Below are 13,022 nucleotides of genomic sequence, written 5' to 3'. Positions count from 1 at the left end.
CAGAAGACGGTCAAATTATATGAAATGTGCAAAAATCTAGAGTTAGAAAACCAAATTGGAAGAAAACTCAGCATATTAAACTGAAAAAACACAAGAAAATAATTCAAGCCTCAAAATGAAATTTTGAAACATTCTATGAGCAAATTATTGAATAATGCAAAAAGCATCAAAAGAAAATAGAAAAAAAATACAGTCACTGTACCAAGAAGAACTAGCTGACATTCCACCATTTTAAGAGGTAGTAAACGAACAAGAACCAATGATGCTGAAGGAAGAAGTTCACTAATGCACTGAAAGCATTAGCTAAAAACAGACTCCAGGAATTGATGGAATGCCAGTTTAAATGTTACAACAAGCTGGTGAAGCACTGGAAGCAATTAGTCATCTATGCCAAGAAATTTGGGAGACAGCTACTTGGCCACCTGGCTGGAAGAGATCCATATTTATACCCATTCCAAAGAAAGGTGACCTCGCAGCATGCTTAAATTATAGAACAATATAATTAATATCACATATAAGAAAAATTTGCTGAAAAACATCTAACAGTTGCAACAGTACATTAATAAGGAGCTGCTCGACGTTCAAGCCTGATTCAGAAGAAGACTTGAAACAAGAGATATCACTGCTGATATCAGATGGATCTTGGCTCAAAGCAGAGAATACCAGCAAGATGTTTACATGTGTTTTATTGAGTACGGAAACGCATTCAACTGTGTGGATCAGAACAAACTATGGATGACTTGAGAAGAATGGGAATTCCAGCCCACGTAATTGTACTCATGTGGAACCTCTACATAGATCAAGAGGCAGTTTTGAGAACAGAGCAAGGGAATACAATATGATTTATATCAGATATATCAAATATGGGCTCAAATATAAAAACAAGTTTGTGGATGGTGCAGAACCAGGCAGCATTTAGTTCTGTTGTACATACAGTCACTATGACCCAAAACAGACTTTTTGGCACCTAACAACAGGTGGATACTTTCTTAACCAGAAAAAAGGCATGTACTTTTGTCTTAGAGGAATTTTACTATTTAATTGGGAAATACTGGAGACATGTCCATTAAATTAGGAACAAGACAGGTATATCCATTCTCTTCAATACTATTTACTACCATACTAAAGATGCCCCCTAAAGCAACTTGATAGGAGAAATCAGTGAAGGGAATCAGAATTAATAAAATGGAAGCAACACTAAATATGATAGTATATTAGAAAAATGTCTAATATGTAATGACGAAAGTAACTCAAGCAATAAAAGAATTAGTAAAAAAGCAGAATGTAAAGTTAATCTACAGACATCAACAGCATTCATCTACAAAAACAATAACCAGTCATATAACAGTGTACACACACAAAAAAAAACATTTCGGTCACAACAAAAAGACAGTTAGAAATAGTTAAATATTTAGAAACAAATTTAACAAAAAATGAAATAAACTAAAATAAACCCTTAAAAACACTCCTGAGAGATACAAAAGTAGATCTAAGCAAATAGAAAGATGTTCTTTGTTCCTGAGCAGGACTATTTGACAATATAAAGGTGCCAGTTCTCCAAAAGTTATTTATAGATTTAATACAATCCCAATAAAAATACATCAAACATTTTTATGAAGACAGGTTTGCACTAGAGTTCATATGGAAAAACAAACAGGTAAGAGCAGTTAGAAAAACACTGAAAAGGAAATACTATAAGAAAACTGGCTTGCCCAGACATTAAAATGTACCCAAAAGCCCCTGTAATTGAAACAGTGTGACACTGACTCATAAACAGACAAAGAGACCTGTGGAACAGAATAGACATCCAAAAATAAATCAAATACATATGGAAATTTAGTACATCAAGGTGCATTTCAAATCACTGAGGCAAAGTGGAACTTCTTAATAAATATGGAACTGGGGCAACCAAAAATGATCAAATTAGATTCATAATTCAAATTATACAAACACTGAGACTCAAACTGGATCAGAGCTCTAAAAGGGGTGGGGCGGCGTGCAGGCTTATACACGCGCTAGAGGGATACAGAGGAGAATGCCTCCTCCACTGCAGTGCAGCGAGAGGTTTTATAGCGGTGACTCCAAAACGAGAGGCAATAATTTAAAACATTGATAAACTCAACTACACAAAAATGCATTCAAAATATTTAAAAGCAAAAAAAAATGAACATAATCAAAACCAAAGGAAAATACAGATTGCTGAGGGATGGGTGAGCAGGGAGGAAGGAGAAAAAATGAGCTGATGCCAGGGTCTTAAGTGGAGAGCAAATATTTTGAGGATTTTGAGGGCAATGAATGTACAGATGTGCTTTACACAATTGATGTATGTATGGATTGTGATGAGAGTTGTATGAGCCCTAATAAAATGATTTAAAAAAGGAAAATACACATAGTAAAAAATTGTATATACCTAACAATCACATCTTACATATATACACATATCATATAAAAAGCATAATCTTTCTCTGACAGAGCAAATGGTGGTTTCAAACTGCTGTCCTTGTGATTAGCAATGCATAACTACTATGTAACCAGGGCAGACATACAGTGCATATATATATAGTGGATTTACCACTAATACAAAAATGTTAATAGATGTGTGGTAAGCTGAAGTTACTTGAAATGGTTCTTTTATCTATAGTCTATTTAACTTGTTCACCACGTGACTGGATGGAACCACGCAAATAAGGTGTGAGGACTCTAAACTGGGGATCTGTCGTTCTTGCTATTCCTCTGGGTATAAACGATGAGGCATCTCAAAAGCAGTAAGAGAGGACTCCCACAGCCATTAAGAGAGAAGACCCAATGGTGGTATGTGTGAGATCCTCCCGCTAAAGCGGCCTAGGCGGAAGAGGCACCAGAGGCTGAGACTGAGACACAGCTGTAGGCTTCCCAGACTGCAGGAGTAGAGTTGGGGACCTTTGGGCAGCAGGCTGGCTTGCACAGTGGTGTGTCCTTTGGACATCTATCGGTCCTACAGGAACTTTCTACTACTTGTGGGTCAGTTTGTCATCTGCAGTGGCTGGTGTGTTACTGCGATGCTACAAGTCAACATCCACCACGTCTGTCAGTTTGTTATACTGTGTGTTGCTGCCACACTGGAAGCTGTGTCACCAGTATTTTAAGTGCCACCAGGGTCACCCAAAGTGAACAGGTTCCAGCAGAGCCTCCAAATGAAGGATAGATTACAAAGAAGAAATTAGCTATCCACTTCTGAGGAAAGAGCCCCTGAAAACCTTATAGACAACATTGAAACATCGTCGCATCCTGAAAACCTCATGAAAAGCAGAGCATTGTGGGAAATCGTCCGTCAGGTCAGAAGGCACTCAAAATATAACTGAGGAAGAGCTGCCTTCTCAAAGTCCAGTCGACCATAAGGACGCGGATGGAGTAAAGCGTGTGGGACTAGTCGTCGGGACCTCCATTTTGCTGATGGGGCAAGACACAACATGAAAAGAAAAGGCTGCAAAAATCTTCTCATGGTCAGACCTTGGAATGTACAAAGTATGAACCTTAGAGAACTGTAAGTTGTAAGAAATGAAATTGAATTCATAAAGGGGTTAGTGAACTGAAATGAATGGTCGTGCTGCCTCCAAGTCAGTTCTGAGCTATAGCAACCCTATCTAATGCACAACAGGATGAAACACCGCCTGGTCCTGCGTCATCCGCACAATGGTCATTGCTCCTGCCACGGGGTCCTTCCAGCTTGTCAAGAGCCCTTCTCTTTTCTGCTGTCCCTCCACTTTCCCAAGTATGGTAACCCTCTCCACGGCCTAGTCTCTCAAGACAACATTCCCAAAACACTTGAGATAAAGACTCGCCGTCCTTGCCTCAAAGGAGCATTTTGGCTGTACTTCTTTCAAGAAAGATTTGTTTGTTCCTTGGTAATCCACATTACTTTCAATATTCTTGGTCAGCATCATAATTCAAATGGATTCTTCAGTCTTCCTTATTCAATATCCAATATTCACATGAATAGAAGGTGACTGAAAATACCACGGCTTGGGTCAGATGCACCTTAGTCCTCAAAGTAATATCCTTGCTTTTCAACACTTAAAGGAGGTTTTGTGCAGCAGATTTACCTCCTGCAATGCATCATTTGATATCTTGACTCCCTGCCAACTTACTGCTGCAGTCGTTGTTAGATTAAGGATACTGTTCTAAAATGTGAGCATTGTTGGATCACCTTTCTTTGCAATAGGTACAAATATGGCTCTCTTCGGGTCAATTGGCCAGGTAGCTGTAGTCCAAATATCCTGGCTAGGATGAAGGAGTGCTTCTAGTATTTTAGCAGCTTATTGAAACATTTCATTAGTATTCCACCAGTTCCTGGAGTCTTGCTTTTAGGTAGTGATTTCAGTGGAGCTTGGTTCTTGGTCATATGCTTTTTTTTTTCTTAAAATTTTATTGACATATAATCCACATTCAATTCAATAGTACAATCACATCAGGAAGAGTTGTACAATCCTTACCACAATCAATTTTAATACATGTTTTCCTTGTACTCATTGTTATTAGACTCCACCCCCACCTCCCCTGCCACACCCCCAAGACACCACAAATCTAGTTATTATTTCTGTAGATTTTCCTAAACTGGATTTCATATACAGAGAAGCATACAACAAAAAAACTAACAACAATAACAAAAAGAGAAAAATCTCAATAGAAAAGAATCTAAAAATATTGTAAGTGTAAAACAGTGTTTAGAAATGGGTCAAAAAGGAGATCAAATGATGATGTGTTAAATTTTAACCTAACTGCATCTGCAATAACCCACTTCCCAATGCACTCTGCACAAGAGCAAGGCTACTCACACGCCTGGTCTCTGGTCAGAGAGAAGTCACTTCAGGCTTAACTCGAGTGTCTATCCCCTTCACTGTTGTTGTTGTTGTTGTTGTTGTTGTTGTTGTTTTTTAACTGAAACAACTTTTAAAGTGGTCGGAAGGGACATCAAATTATATCCTACCTGGGCGTTGAAGAAAAGGTTTCCAGCCCCTTGCTGCCTCTCCACACTAACGGACCATATAGAAGTGAAGGTCCGTGTCCCCTCTTTGGACATAGGTAGACCTTTGGACCTGCCTTAGGCTACCTATTGAAATGGCTGGATGTTAACTATTCCTGTCTAGTACAATGATTCTGTGTGTTCTTTCCATCTGCTTGTGATGTTTCCTGCACCCTTCAACACTTTGCCCATAGAATCTCTCAATACTGCAACTCAGGGCTTGAGTTTTTGCTTGAGTTTAAGATATGCTAAGCATGTTTGTCCTTTTTGGTTTTCGAACTCTAGGTCTTTCCATACTTCATTGTAATATTTTACTTTGGCTTCCTGAACTGCCCTTTGAAATTTTCTGTTTATCTTTCTGACTTCATCATTTTTTCCATTTGCCTTAGCTATTCTACAATTAAGAGCAAAGTTCCAAAGTCTCTTCAGACATCCACTTTGATCTTTCCTTTCTTTCTTCTCATTTTTATGACCTTTTGCTCTCTTTATTATTATTATTGTTTTATTTTATGTTTTCCTTTTGCTCTGAGTACGATGTTCTTGATATCATCCCATAGTTCATCAGGTCTTCTGCCATTAGTGTTAAATATGTCAAATCTCTTCTTGAGATGTTCTCAAATTTCAAGTGAGGTAGATTCAAGTTTATATTTTGGCTCTGGTGAATATGTTTAAATTCTCTTCAACCTCAAACTGAACTTACATATGAAAAATTGATGGTCTGTTCCATAGTCGGCCCTGGTTTTAGTTGCTGATATTGAACTTCTCCATGGTCTCTTCCCACAAATTCAGTCAATTTTACTTATGAGTACTCTGTCTGAAGAAATGTATAGTCACTATATTCTTGGAAAAAAGATACCGACTATGAACAAGTCTATCATAATCTCTAGCTTCATTTATATCTCCAAGACCATACTTCCAACTACTCTTCTTTCCTCTGTTTCCAATTTTTACATTCAAATTTCCAATAATTATAAATGCATCTTGATTGTGCGTTTGATCGATTTCAGGCTGCATCACTACTTTAGTGGTTGATGTATAAATTTGAATACTAGTTGTATTCATTGTATAACCTAGATTTCCTTTTATGGGGTTAGATATTATCCTATCACAGACAGCATTGTACTTCAAGATGCATCTTGCAATGTCCTTTTGGATGATGAGTGCAACACCATGCCTCTGGAATCTGTCATCTCAGTCGAGTAAACCATGTGATTTACTGATTCAAAATGGCCTATACTCTATTTCAGCTCAGTAACCCATAGATATAGATTGTTATGCATTCCATTTCATTTTGACAACATCTAATTTTCCTAGATTCATACTTCATACATCCCAAGTTCCTTTTATTAATTGATGTTTGCAGCTGTGTCTCCCATTTTGAGGTGTGCCCCATCAGCAGATGAGGGTCCAGAAGGCTTTTCTCCCAGTCTTTCCTCCATACATGTCATTATGGTTGACTCTACTTTTGAGTACTTGTAATTTTAGTGTCTTCCAACCTGAGGGACTCGTCTTCTGGTACTATCTTTGAGGATGTTCAACTTCTATTCATGGGATTTTCAGTCTATGATAATGTTTTGATGCTATCCATAAAGAATAGGGAGTCAGCCTATTCCTTTTTGTAGTCTGTTCTTCATCTGGAACCTGTTGACTCTGAGTGATCCTGTTGGTATTTGAAATTCTGGTGACATAGCTTCCAGCATCACAGCAACACAAAGCCAACATAGTATGAAAAACTGACAGACAAGTTTTGGCATGTTATCCTAGACAGGAGAATCCCTAGGGGCTGATGGACCAATACCAATTAAAGGGCAGCACTAGATTCTACCTCTAGAGACTAACCCTAAACCTTTGAACCAGTCTATGAGCTATGTTGTCTAGTTTAAATCATAAGATAACCCAAGAGGAAGGGATATCCTCTCTGCTCAGGGACAAGATGAACTTGATCAGAACCTTCATCTTCCTAACCTCTTTCTGAATCATGTCAGAACTCCTGAAATCTCTCTCCATTTAGGAAACAGAACTAATCAGCAGAGAATTGGGATTAATCATTCTTTCAGGAATCAGATAAAATGTCAAGTAGAAAAAACTTAGTTATTCTCTAAGAAAGGAATCTCAAGTTACTTTTGGCAGAAAACCTTACTAAATGAATATATACAATTAATATAGTACCTTGCCTTTTGCATGATTATTGCTGAATAAAACTAAAAAAGGAAACAAAGTTTTAGAATATGTTCACCTTAGCAAGAAATTCCAAATTAATTTTAAACTACAGCCCCTGTAGTTCAAAATTTTTGATTGGCTGTATTTTGGCTTCAGGATTATCTTTTCACCCTCTGGACAAACGTAGTTTCCTAAGAAAGTTTTTAGTGTAAATAAAAGGTTGGAAGAACCACAGAAGCATCTGTTTACATTCAGATCATTAATATGCTAAGCATTCGTATCTATTAAATTAAAGCAAGTCACCTAAATACTTTTCTAGATAAGACTTTATTAGTCTAATTACTATGAGTTTATATAGCCTAAGTAATAATTCGGACATCTGTTTTAAAACGTTTTTCAATTTAGGACTTACTAAATCAAAGTTGCTTTCATACATTAGTTTCAAGCACTGAGGTCTCAAAGCAAAAACATAAACAATGAAAACCACAAAAGCCACCATTTAAATAAAGAAAAACATTATGTCCTTACCTTTGAAGTTTTCCATTCCCAACCATCACCTATCTGCTGGGAATGTTTTATGAATTCTGCACAATAATGCTGAAATGTTTTTTCTCCAAAGAACTGGACTTCTTCCATGTTAGATGATAACTGCAATAGAAAAAAAAATAAACATTAGCATCAGCTGTAGAATGAATAACAAAAAGAATTATAATTTGCTTATTCCTTTAAACAAACCAAAATTTGGGATTTCGAGTGGGAAAGAACTGTGGAACCATTCCAAGAACTAATATGTTTCTGTCTTTCGCATCCCAGCCATTTTTTTCTATCAGGAAGAAACTTTGATCATTATGGATAGCAGAATGCCCTAGACTTACAAGTGTACATCTATGGGTTTTATAATGATTAGTGTGATGCTGAATGCATAATCAATCCTTACTGTTTCATTATATTTTAATAGGACTTGTATTTAGCTGAAAAGAAAAAAAAGTGGAGGGAGTAGGAGCCCTGGTAGTGTAGGAGCTAAGCATTCAACTACTCACCTAAAAGTCAAACCCACCAACTGATGTACATAAGACATGGCAATATGCTCCTGTAAATATTAGTCTAGAGAGAAACCCAAAGGGCAGTTCTTCTTTGTCCTAGAGTCAGAATCAATTCAACAACATGCAGCAATAACAGTTTAGAAACAAGTTTCATTTTTCCATGAATTGAGTTTCAAGAGCTGGATTGTATCATACTTCAAATGCTTCTAAATTAGCCTCCTCTGAACCTCCTTATCTACCTCTGACCTTCGCTCTTACATAGGTAGTTTGACAGTCATTAGTTGAGCTACGTTATTCTGCACACTTTATTAGAAAGTTCATTAACAAATGAAGTTTTTCTCCAAGGTGTAGGGTATGATCACTGAATTAGCTACTTTTTCAAGCTTCAAGCAATGCTTTACAAAGGAAACCCATATACTTGTTATGTAAATCTATCTAAAACATGAAGCACTATTTATTAAAAGAGAGCGTTTAGAGCTGGAAAGAAACATGCAGATCATGTAACCGTTCAAGGCCCTCAATGAGAAACGTCAGACGAAGCAAATTCCCACATTAGACAAGTGATGAGTATTGATTGATTACTATGTCAAGCACAACACTTCCCATTGCCACTAATACTCACAAACCCCTGGTTCCTCAGTTGAAGGAAGAGCAATCTGTACTGCTATTGTTGTTTGGTGGCTTTGAGTCAATTTTCAACTCATAATCATCATGTGTGTCAGCTGAGCGAAGGGCATTGGGAGAGAGGGTAATGCTAAAAATTACTAAAAAGCACCCAGAAGCAATATTGTAAAGGTGTTAGGCTGATGTGATCCCACAGTACAGGAAGTAGGGTTTTTAACCATTCAATCAATACCCTGCCCCTTGTAACCAACTAGTGATAGGCATTTGAAGATGAATATAAAATAGAGAGTTATCTAAAGGAGTCCCAAAGTTAGGGAAGAGGACCTAACTGAGGCTGGTTTGGGCAAGATGTGCTGCAGAGAATGGGATAGAGGTGAGAGGAGGGTGGCTGAGTAAAGTATCGTAGATCTGGAATTCCTAGTGAAAGAAATGATAGCATTTAACGTTGAATAGACAGAAGTAAAGACCCAACAGAAACTAAACGCCTGGAACTTGTCCGTGAGTGGTGTAGTTGTCTCAGCAGTTCTTAGCTTTCGATGGATAGGAACCAGCAGAAAGTGCTCCACTAAGTATGCGTTCAAGACTTGGATTCTGGCCTGATTAGCTGGGAAGACGGGAGTAGAAGAAGGAATAAAAAGCATGTGCTAATAAGAAAAGCCCACAGGTCCAACTGTAGTAGGAAAGGAAAAGATGCCAACAGAAGGTTGAAAAGCCGGGGAATACGGCGGTATCCAGGGGCAGAAGGAAGATGCAGAGAGCTAAGAAGAGCAGTTGTGAAGAGGACAATGATAGCACTGGAAGAAAGGGAGAGTTTGGGTCCTGACAAGGTCTCAGCTGTGGCCACGGGAGATGAAGGTCACTAAAGCTCAGAAAGCATTTTTAAATGAAGCTATGATATTTGATGTTTTCCACATGGGCACTGAAGAATTATCCTGCGATTTGTTACAGTGGAGAGAGATCCTCACAGAATATATAAAACGAACTTGCCAATGACAGGGGGAAATGGTATATGACGGAAAACACAGAGATGATAACTAATTCATGATGTCATTTACTGCACTCACCCAGAACCATCAAGAATCAATCAATCAGGTCTGCCTGATGGGCCAGAACGCAGCCTGGACTTCCTTCTCGAGACGGCCTGAAAGGCAGCTGTTTCCAGTAGGCAGGAACAGCATGGGAAAGAGAAAATAAAAACGACTGAATTATAGACGTCTCGTTGGTTTTCAATGACTTGGAATAAACTCAATGACAGTGGGTTTGGTTAATTTCGGTACAAAGGGGCATGGATATTTACATGAGCCTGGAGAAGCAGCAGCAGAAAAAAAGGGCTACCAGCGATCTTCACCCCCTGCTCCCTGTGGGTGGAGGGCAAAGTGACTTCCTCTCAAAGAACTTCAGTTTGCTCATTTTTCAGGGCTATGTTTCCTTTCAAATACCTTTTTTTAAAAAGTAAAAACAACTCACTGTTATCAGTCAATTTTGTCTTATAGTAAGTAACCTTACAGGACAGACAACTGCCCTTGTTGGTTTCTGAAACTGTAAATCTTCACAGGAGTAGAAAACCTCCTATTTCTCCCGCAGAACAACTAGTAGTTCTGAACTACTCGCAGCCCAACACATAACCCACTACGCCAGCAGGGCTCCTTCCAACGCCATAGCTACATGAAGAAACAACAACAAATGTTGCAGAGGCTGTGGAGAGACTGCACCCTCTTACATTACACTGCTTGTGGGACTTTAAAATGGTGTAACCACTGAGGAAAACAGAACGATGTGTCTCTAAAATGCTGGACATAGAAATATCATATGCTCCAGCAATCCCAAAACTTGATTTATATCCCAGAGAAATAAGAGCCACAATATCAATAAGTATTAAAAAAGAAAAGAACTAGTTAGTAGAAGCACTGTTCTGTGACTCTAGTACATCACATGAGATTTAAGGTGGGAAATGATTCACACTATATTAGGTAAAGGGTGTTCCGTCCAACTCCATAAAACACACTGTCGTGAAGATAGGTTTTCATTTACAGAATGCAGTGCAGGAAATGCTGGGTTACGGGTTGAGGTGAGTTACTTTACCATGAATGTGTGCTCTAGAGATCACAATGGAAAATCTAAGAGGAAGGACCAACAGTGGGCGGACATGTTTGGGAAGAGATAGTACAAGAAGGTAAGTACAGAAGCTAAACTGAAGGGCCTTCCTCTAGGGTAGTCACCACATGGTTCAGAATATAACTGAGATCTCCAGGCTACATACAGAATTATAGAAATAAAATAAAACAGTGACTCAATATAGATACAAACCAAGACAATGACATATAAGAATTAAGCTACAGAAGGGAGACGAAGCAGAATGTACACTCACTCACTCACAGCTATCACTGAGTCAATTCCAACTCACAGAGACCCTATAGGACTGGGCAGAACTGCCTTTGTGGGTTTTCGAGATTGTAACTCTTTACAGGCATAGAAAGCCTCATCTTTCTCTGGAGGGGCAGCTGATAGCTTCAAACTGCTGAACTTGTGGTTAGCAACCCAACCAGTAACCACTATACCACCAGGGCTTCTAAGTCCAAATAAAAGAGGTCTAATAATTGAGGAAGAGTCCTGTAACCCCTCAATTGCTAACTGAAAGGTCAGGAAGCTGCCAGCTCCTCTGTGGGAGAAAGATGTGATGGTCTGCTGCCTTAGAGATTATGGCCTTGGAATCCTATGATGACTCGTAACTCAGAGATTCACCATGTTGCAGAATCAACTCAACACACTACCTGCGGAGACCGGAGGAAGAGCTTTGAGCAAACGAGTGTTGATGACAGGAAGGCCTTGTCGCCCAAGGGCTCCCAAGGGCTGTGATAATGTGGGTGAGCTGGTAAGTCTTACAGTGAAGACTGTATGTCCTGGCCACCTGGAAGACCGGCTGAAAGATGTGACGAGGATTAACCAGAGCGAAAGAATGGCATTCGGGCAGAAAGAACCTCATGACATTTTGATAGGACATTGATGCTACACGAGGGTTATTGAGAAACATAAGGCTCCAGAAGGAAATAAGGCCCCAGTCTGGGACTTTGTCTCAACTTGCATCTGCATTGACCAGAAAGAGATCTGGGAGGAAGAATGGATTTAGGGGGAAAGTAGGATTAGCTGATCCACATTGAGTCTGAAGTGCCTTCAGAACACTGAAGTAAAAGGGTCTAGTAGGCATTTTGACATAAACCTGGAACTCAGAAGGACAGAGAGTTCTGTTCTACAGATACCTATTCTAAATCAACATTATATAGATGATAACAGAACCCATTGAATTATTCAGGGAGAGGATGGAGAGTTAGAAAGACAGAAAAGTAGCAGGCAGAGAGGTAGCTTTTCTAATGTTAAGATATTGACATATATTGAGAAACTAAATCAAAGAAAAATTGAACTTAATTTAGAAAGTGTACTAATATATTTTGGATTATTTTAAATTTTTTAGAAAACCCCTCCTTAATAACAAAATTGAATTGAGTAAAAATACTCCATTCCCTAAGATCTCCACTTACTTGTGGTTTACTGAACTATTCAAAATATTTGTTGAAACTTTCAATAGACATACATAGGTTAGCCTAGCCAATTAGCAGAACTGTATTATTAGATGACTAAATATCAAACTAATTAATATTTGGTAAACTACTTTTTAAAATGATCTAATGCCTAGGATTTGCTAAAGGATGTATATACTATAAAACAAATACTGATGGCTTGATTATAAATTTAGGAACTATATTATATTAAAAGGTATCAATCTCAACTCAAATCATTATAAAGTACCACAATGAAGTATCACTTAATAATTATTATTTCTTTGCTCAAGCAAGGATATTTTCAGCTCATTAAAAATGAAAATATAATACAGGCAACATTTTTATATGTACTTTTCAAATTGTAAAACATCTTGCTGGAGAGTGAACATCATGCTTGGTAAAGTAGAAAGTAAACCAAAAAAAGACCCTCAATGAGATGGATTGACACTGGCTACAGCAGCGGACTCAAGCACAGCAAGGATGATGAGGATGGCATGGGGTTGGCAAAAGTTGGCAGAGTACACAGGCTTGTTCTGAGTTGGAGACAACTGGATGGCACCTAACAACAAAACATTTTGATATGTACTTTTCAAACTTGGTGCTCTCTACCAAACTTATAGACTAGTTGTGTTAGAC

General features: G+C 38.3%; 1 protein-coding gene across 8 annotated transcripts in view; it reads right to left on the bottom strand.

Annotated features, from left to right (window-relative positions):
- ATG10 (autophagy related 10) overlaps positions 1-13,022 on the bottom strand; it is a 350,444-nt gene that overhangs the window by 321,325 nt on the left and 16,097 nt on the right. For 4 of the 8 annotated variants that reach the window (XM_075541240.1, XM_075541239.1, XM_075541245.1 and 1 more), the window contains exons 2-3: positions 9,894-9,981; positions 7,691-7,810 (exon numbers count right to left, since the gene is read on the bottom strand). In XM_075541240.1, the coding sequence (XP_075397355.1) occupies positions 7,691-7,798 (108 nt within the window). In that variant the 5' untranslated portion in view covers positions 7,799-7,810; positions 9,894-9,981. Of the gene's footprint in view, positions 1-7,690; positions 7,811-9,893; positions 9,982-10,126; positions 10,245-13,022 lie in introns of those variants that run through there. The other 4 variants (XM_075541243.1, XM_075541244.1, XM_075541247.1 and 1 more) reach the window with 2 other exon arrangements.

This window comes from Tenrec ecaudatus, chromosome 2, assembly GCF_050624435.1.
Source record: "Tenrec ecaudatus isolate mTenEca1 chromosome 2, mTenEca1.hap1, whole genome shotgun sequence".
Lineage (NCBI taxonomy): Eukaryota > Metazoa > Chordata > Mammalia > Afrosoricida > Tenrecidae > Tenrec > Tenrec ecaudatus.
The sequence above is the reverse complement of the archived record's forward strand: the minus strand, read 5'-3'. Positions and strand labels throughout refer to the sequence as shown.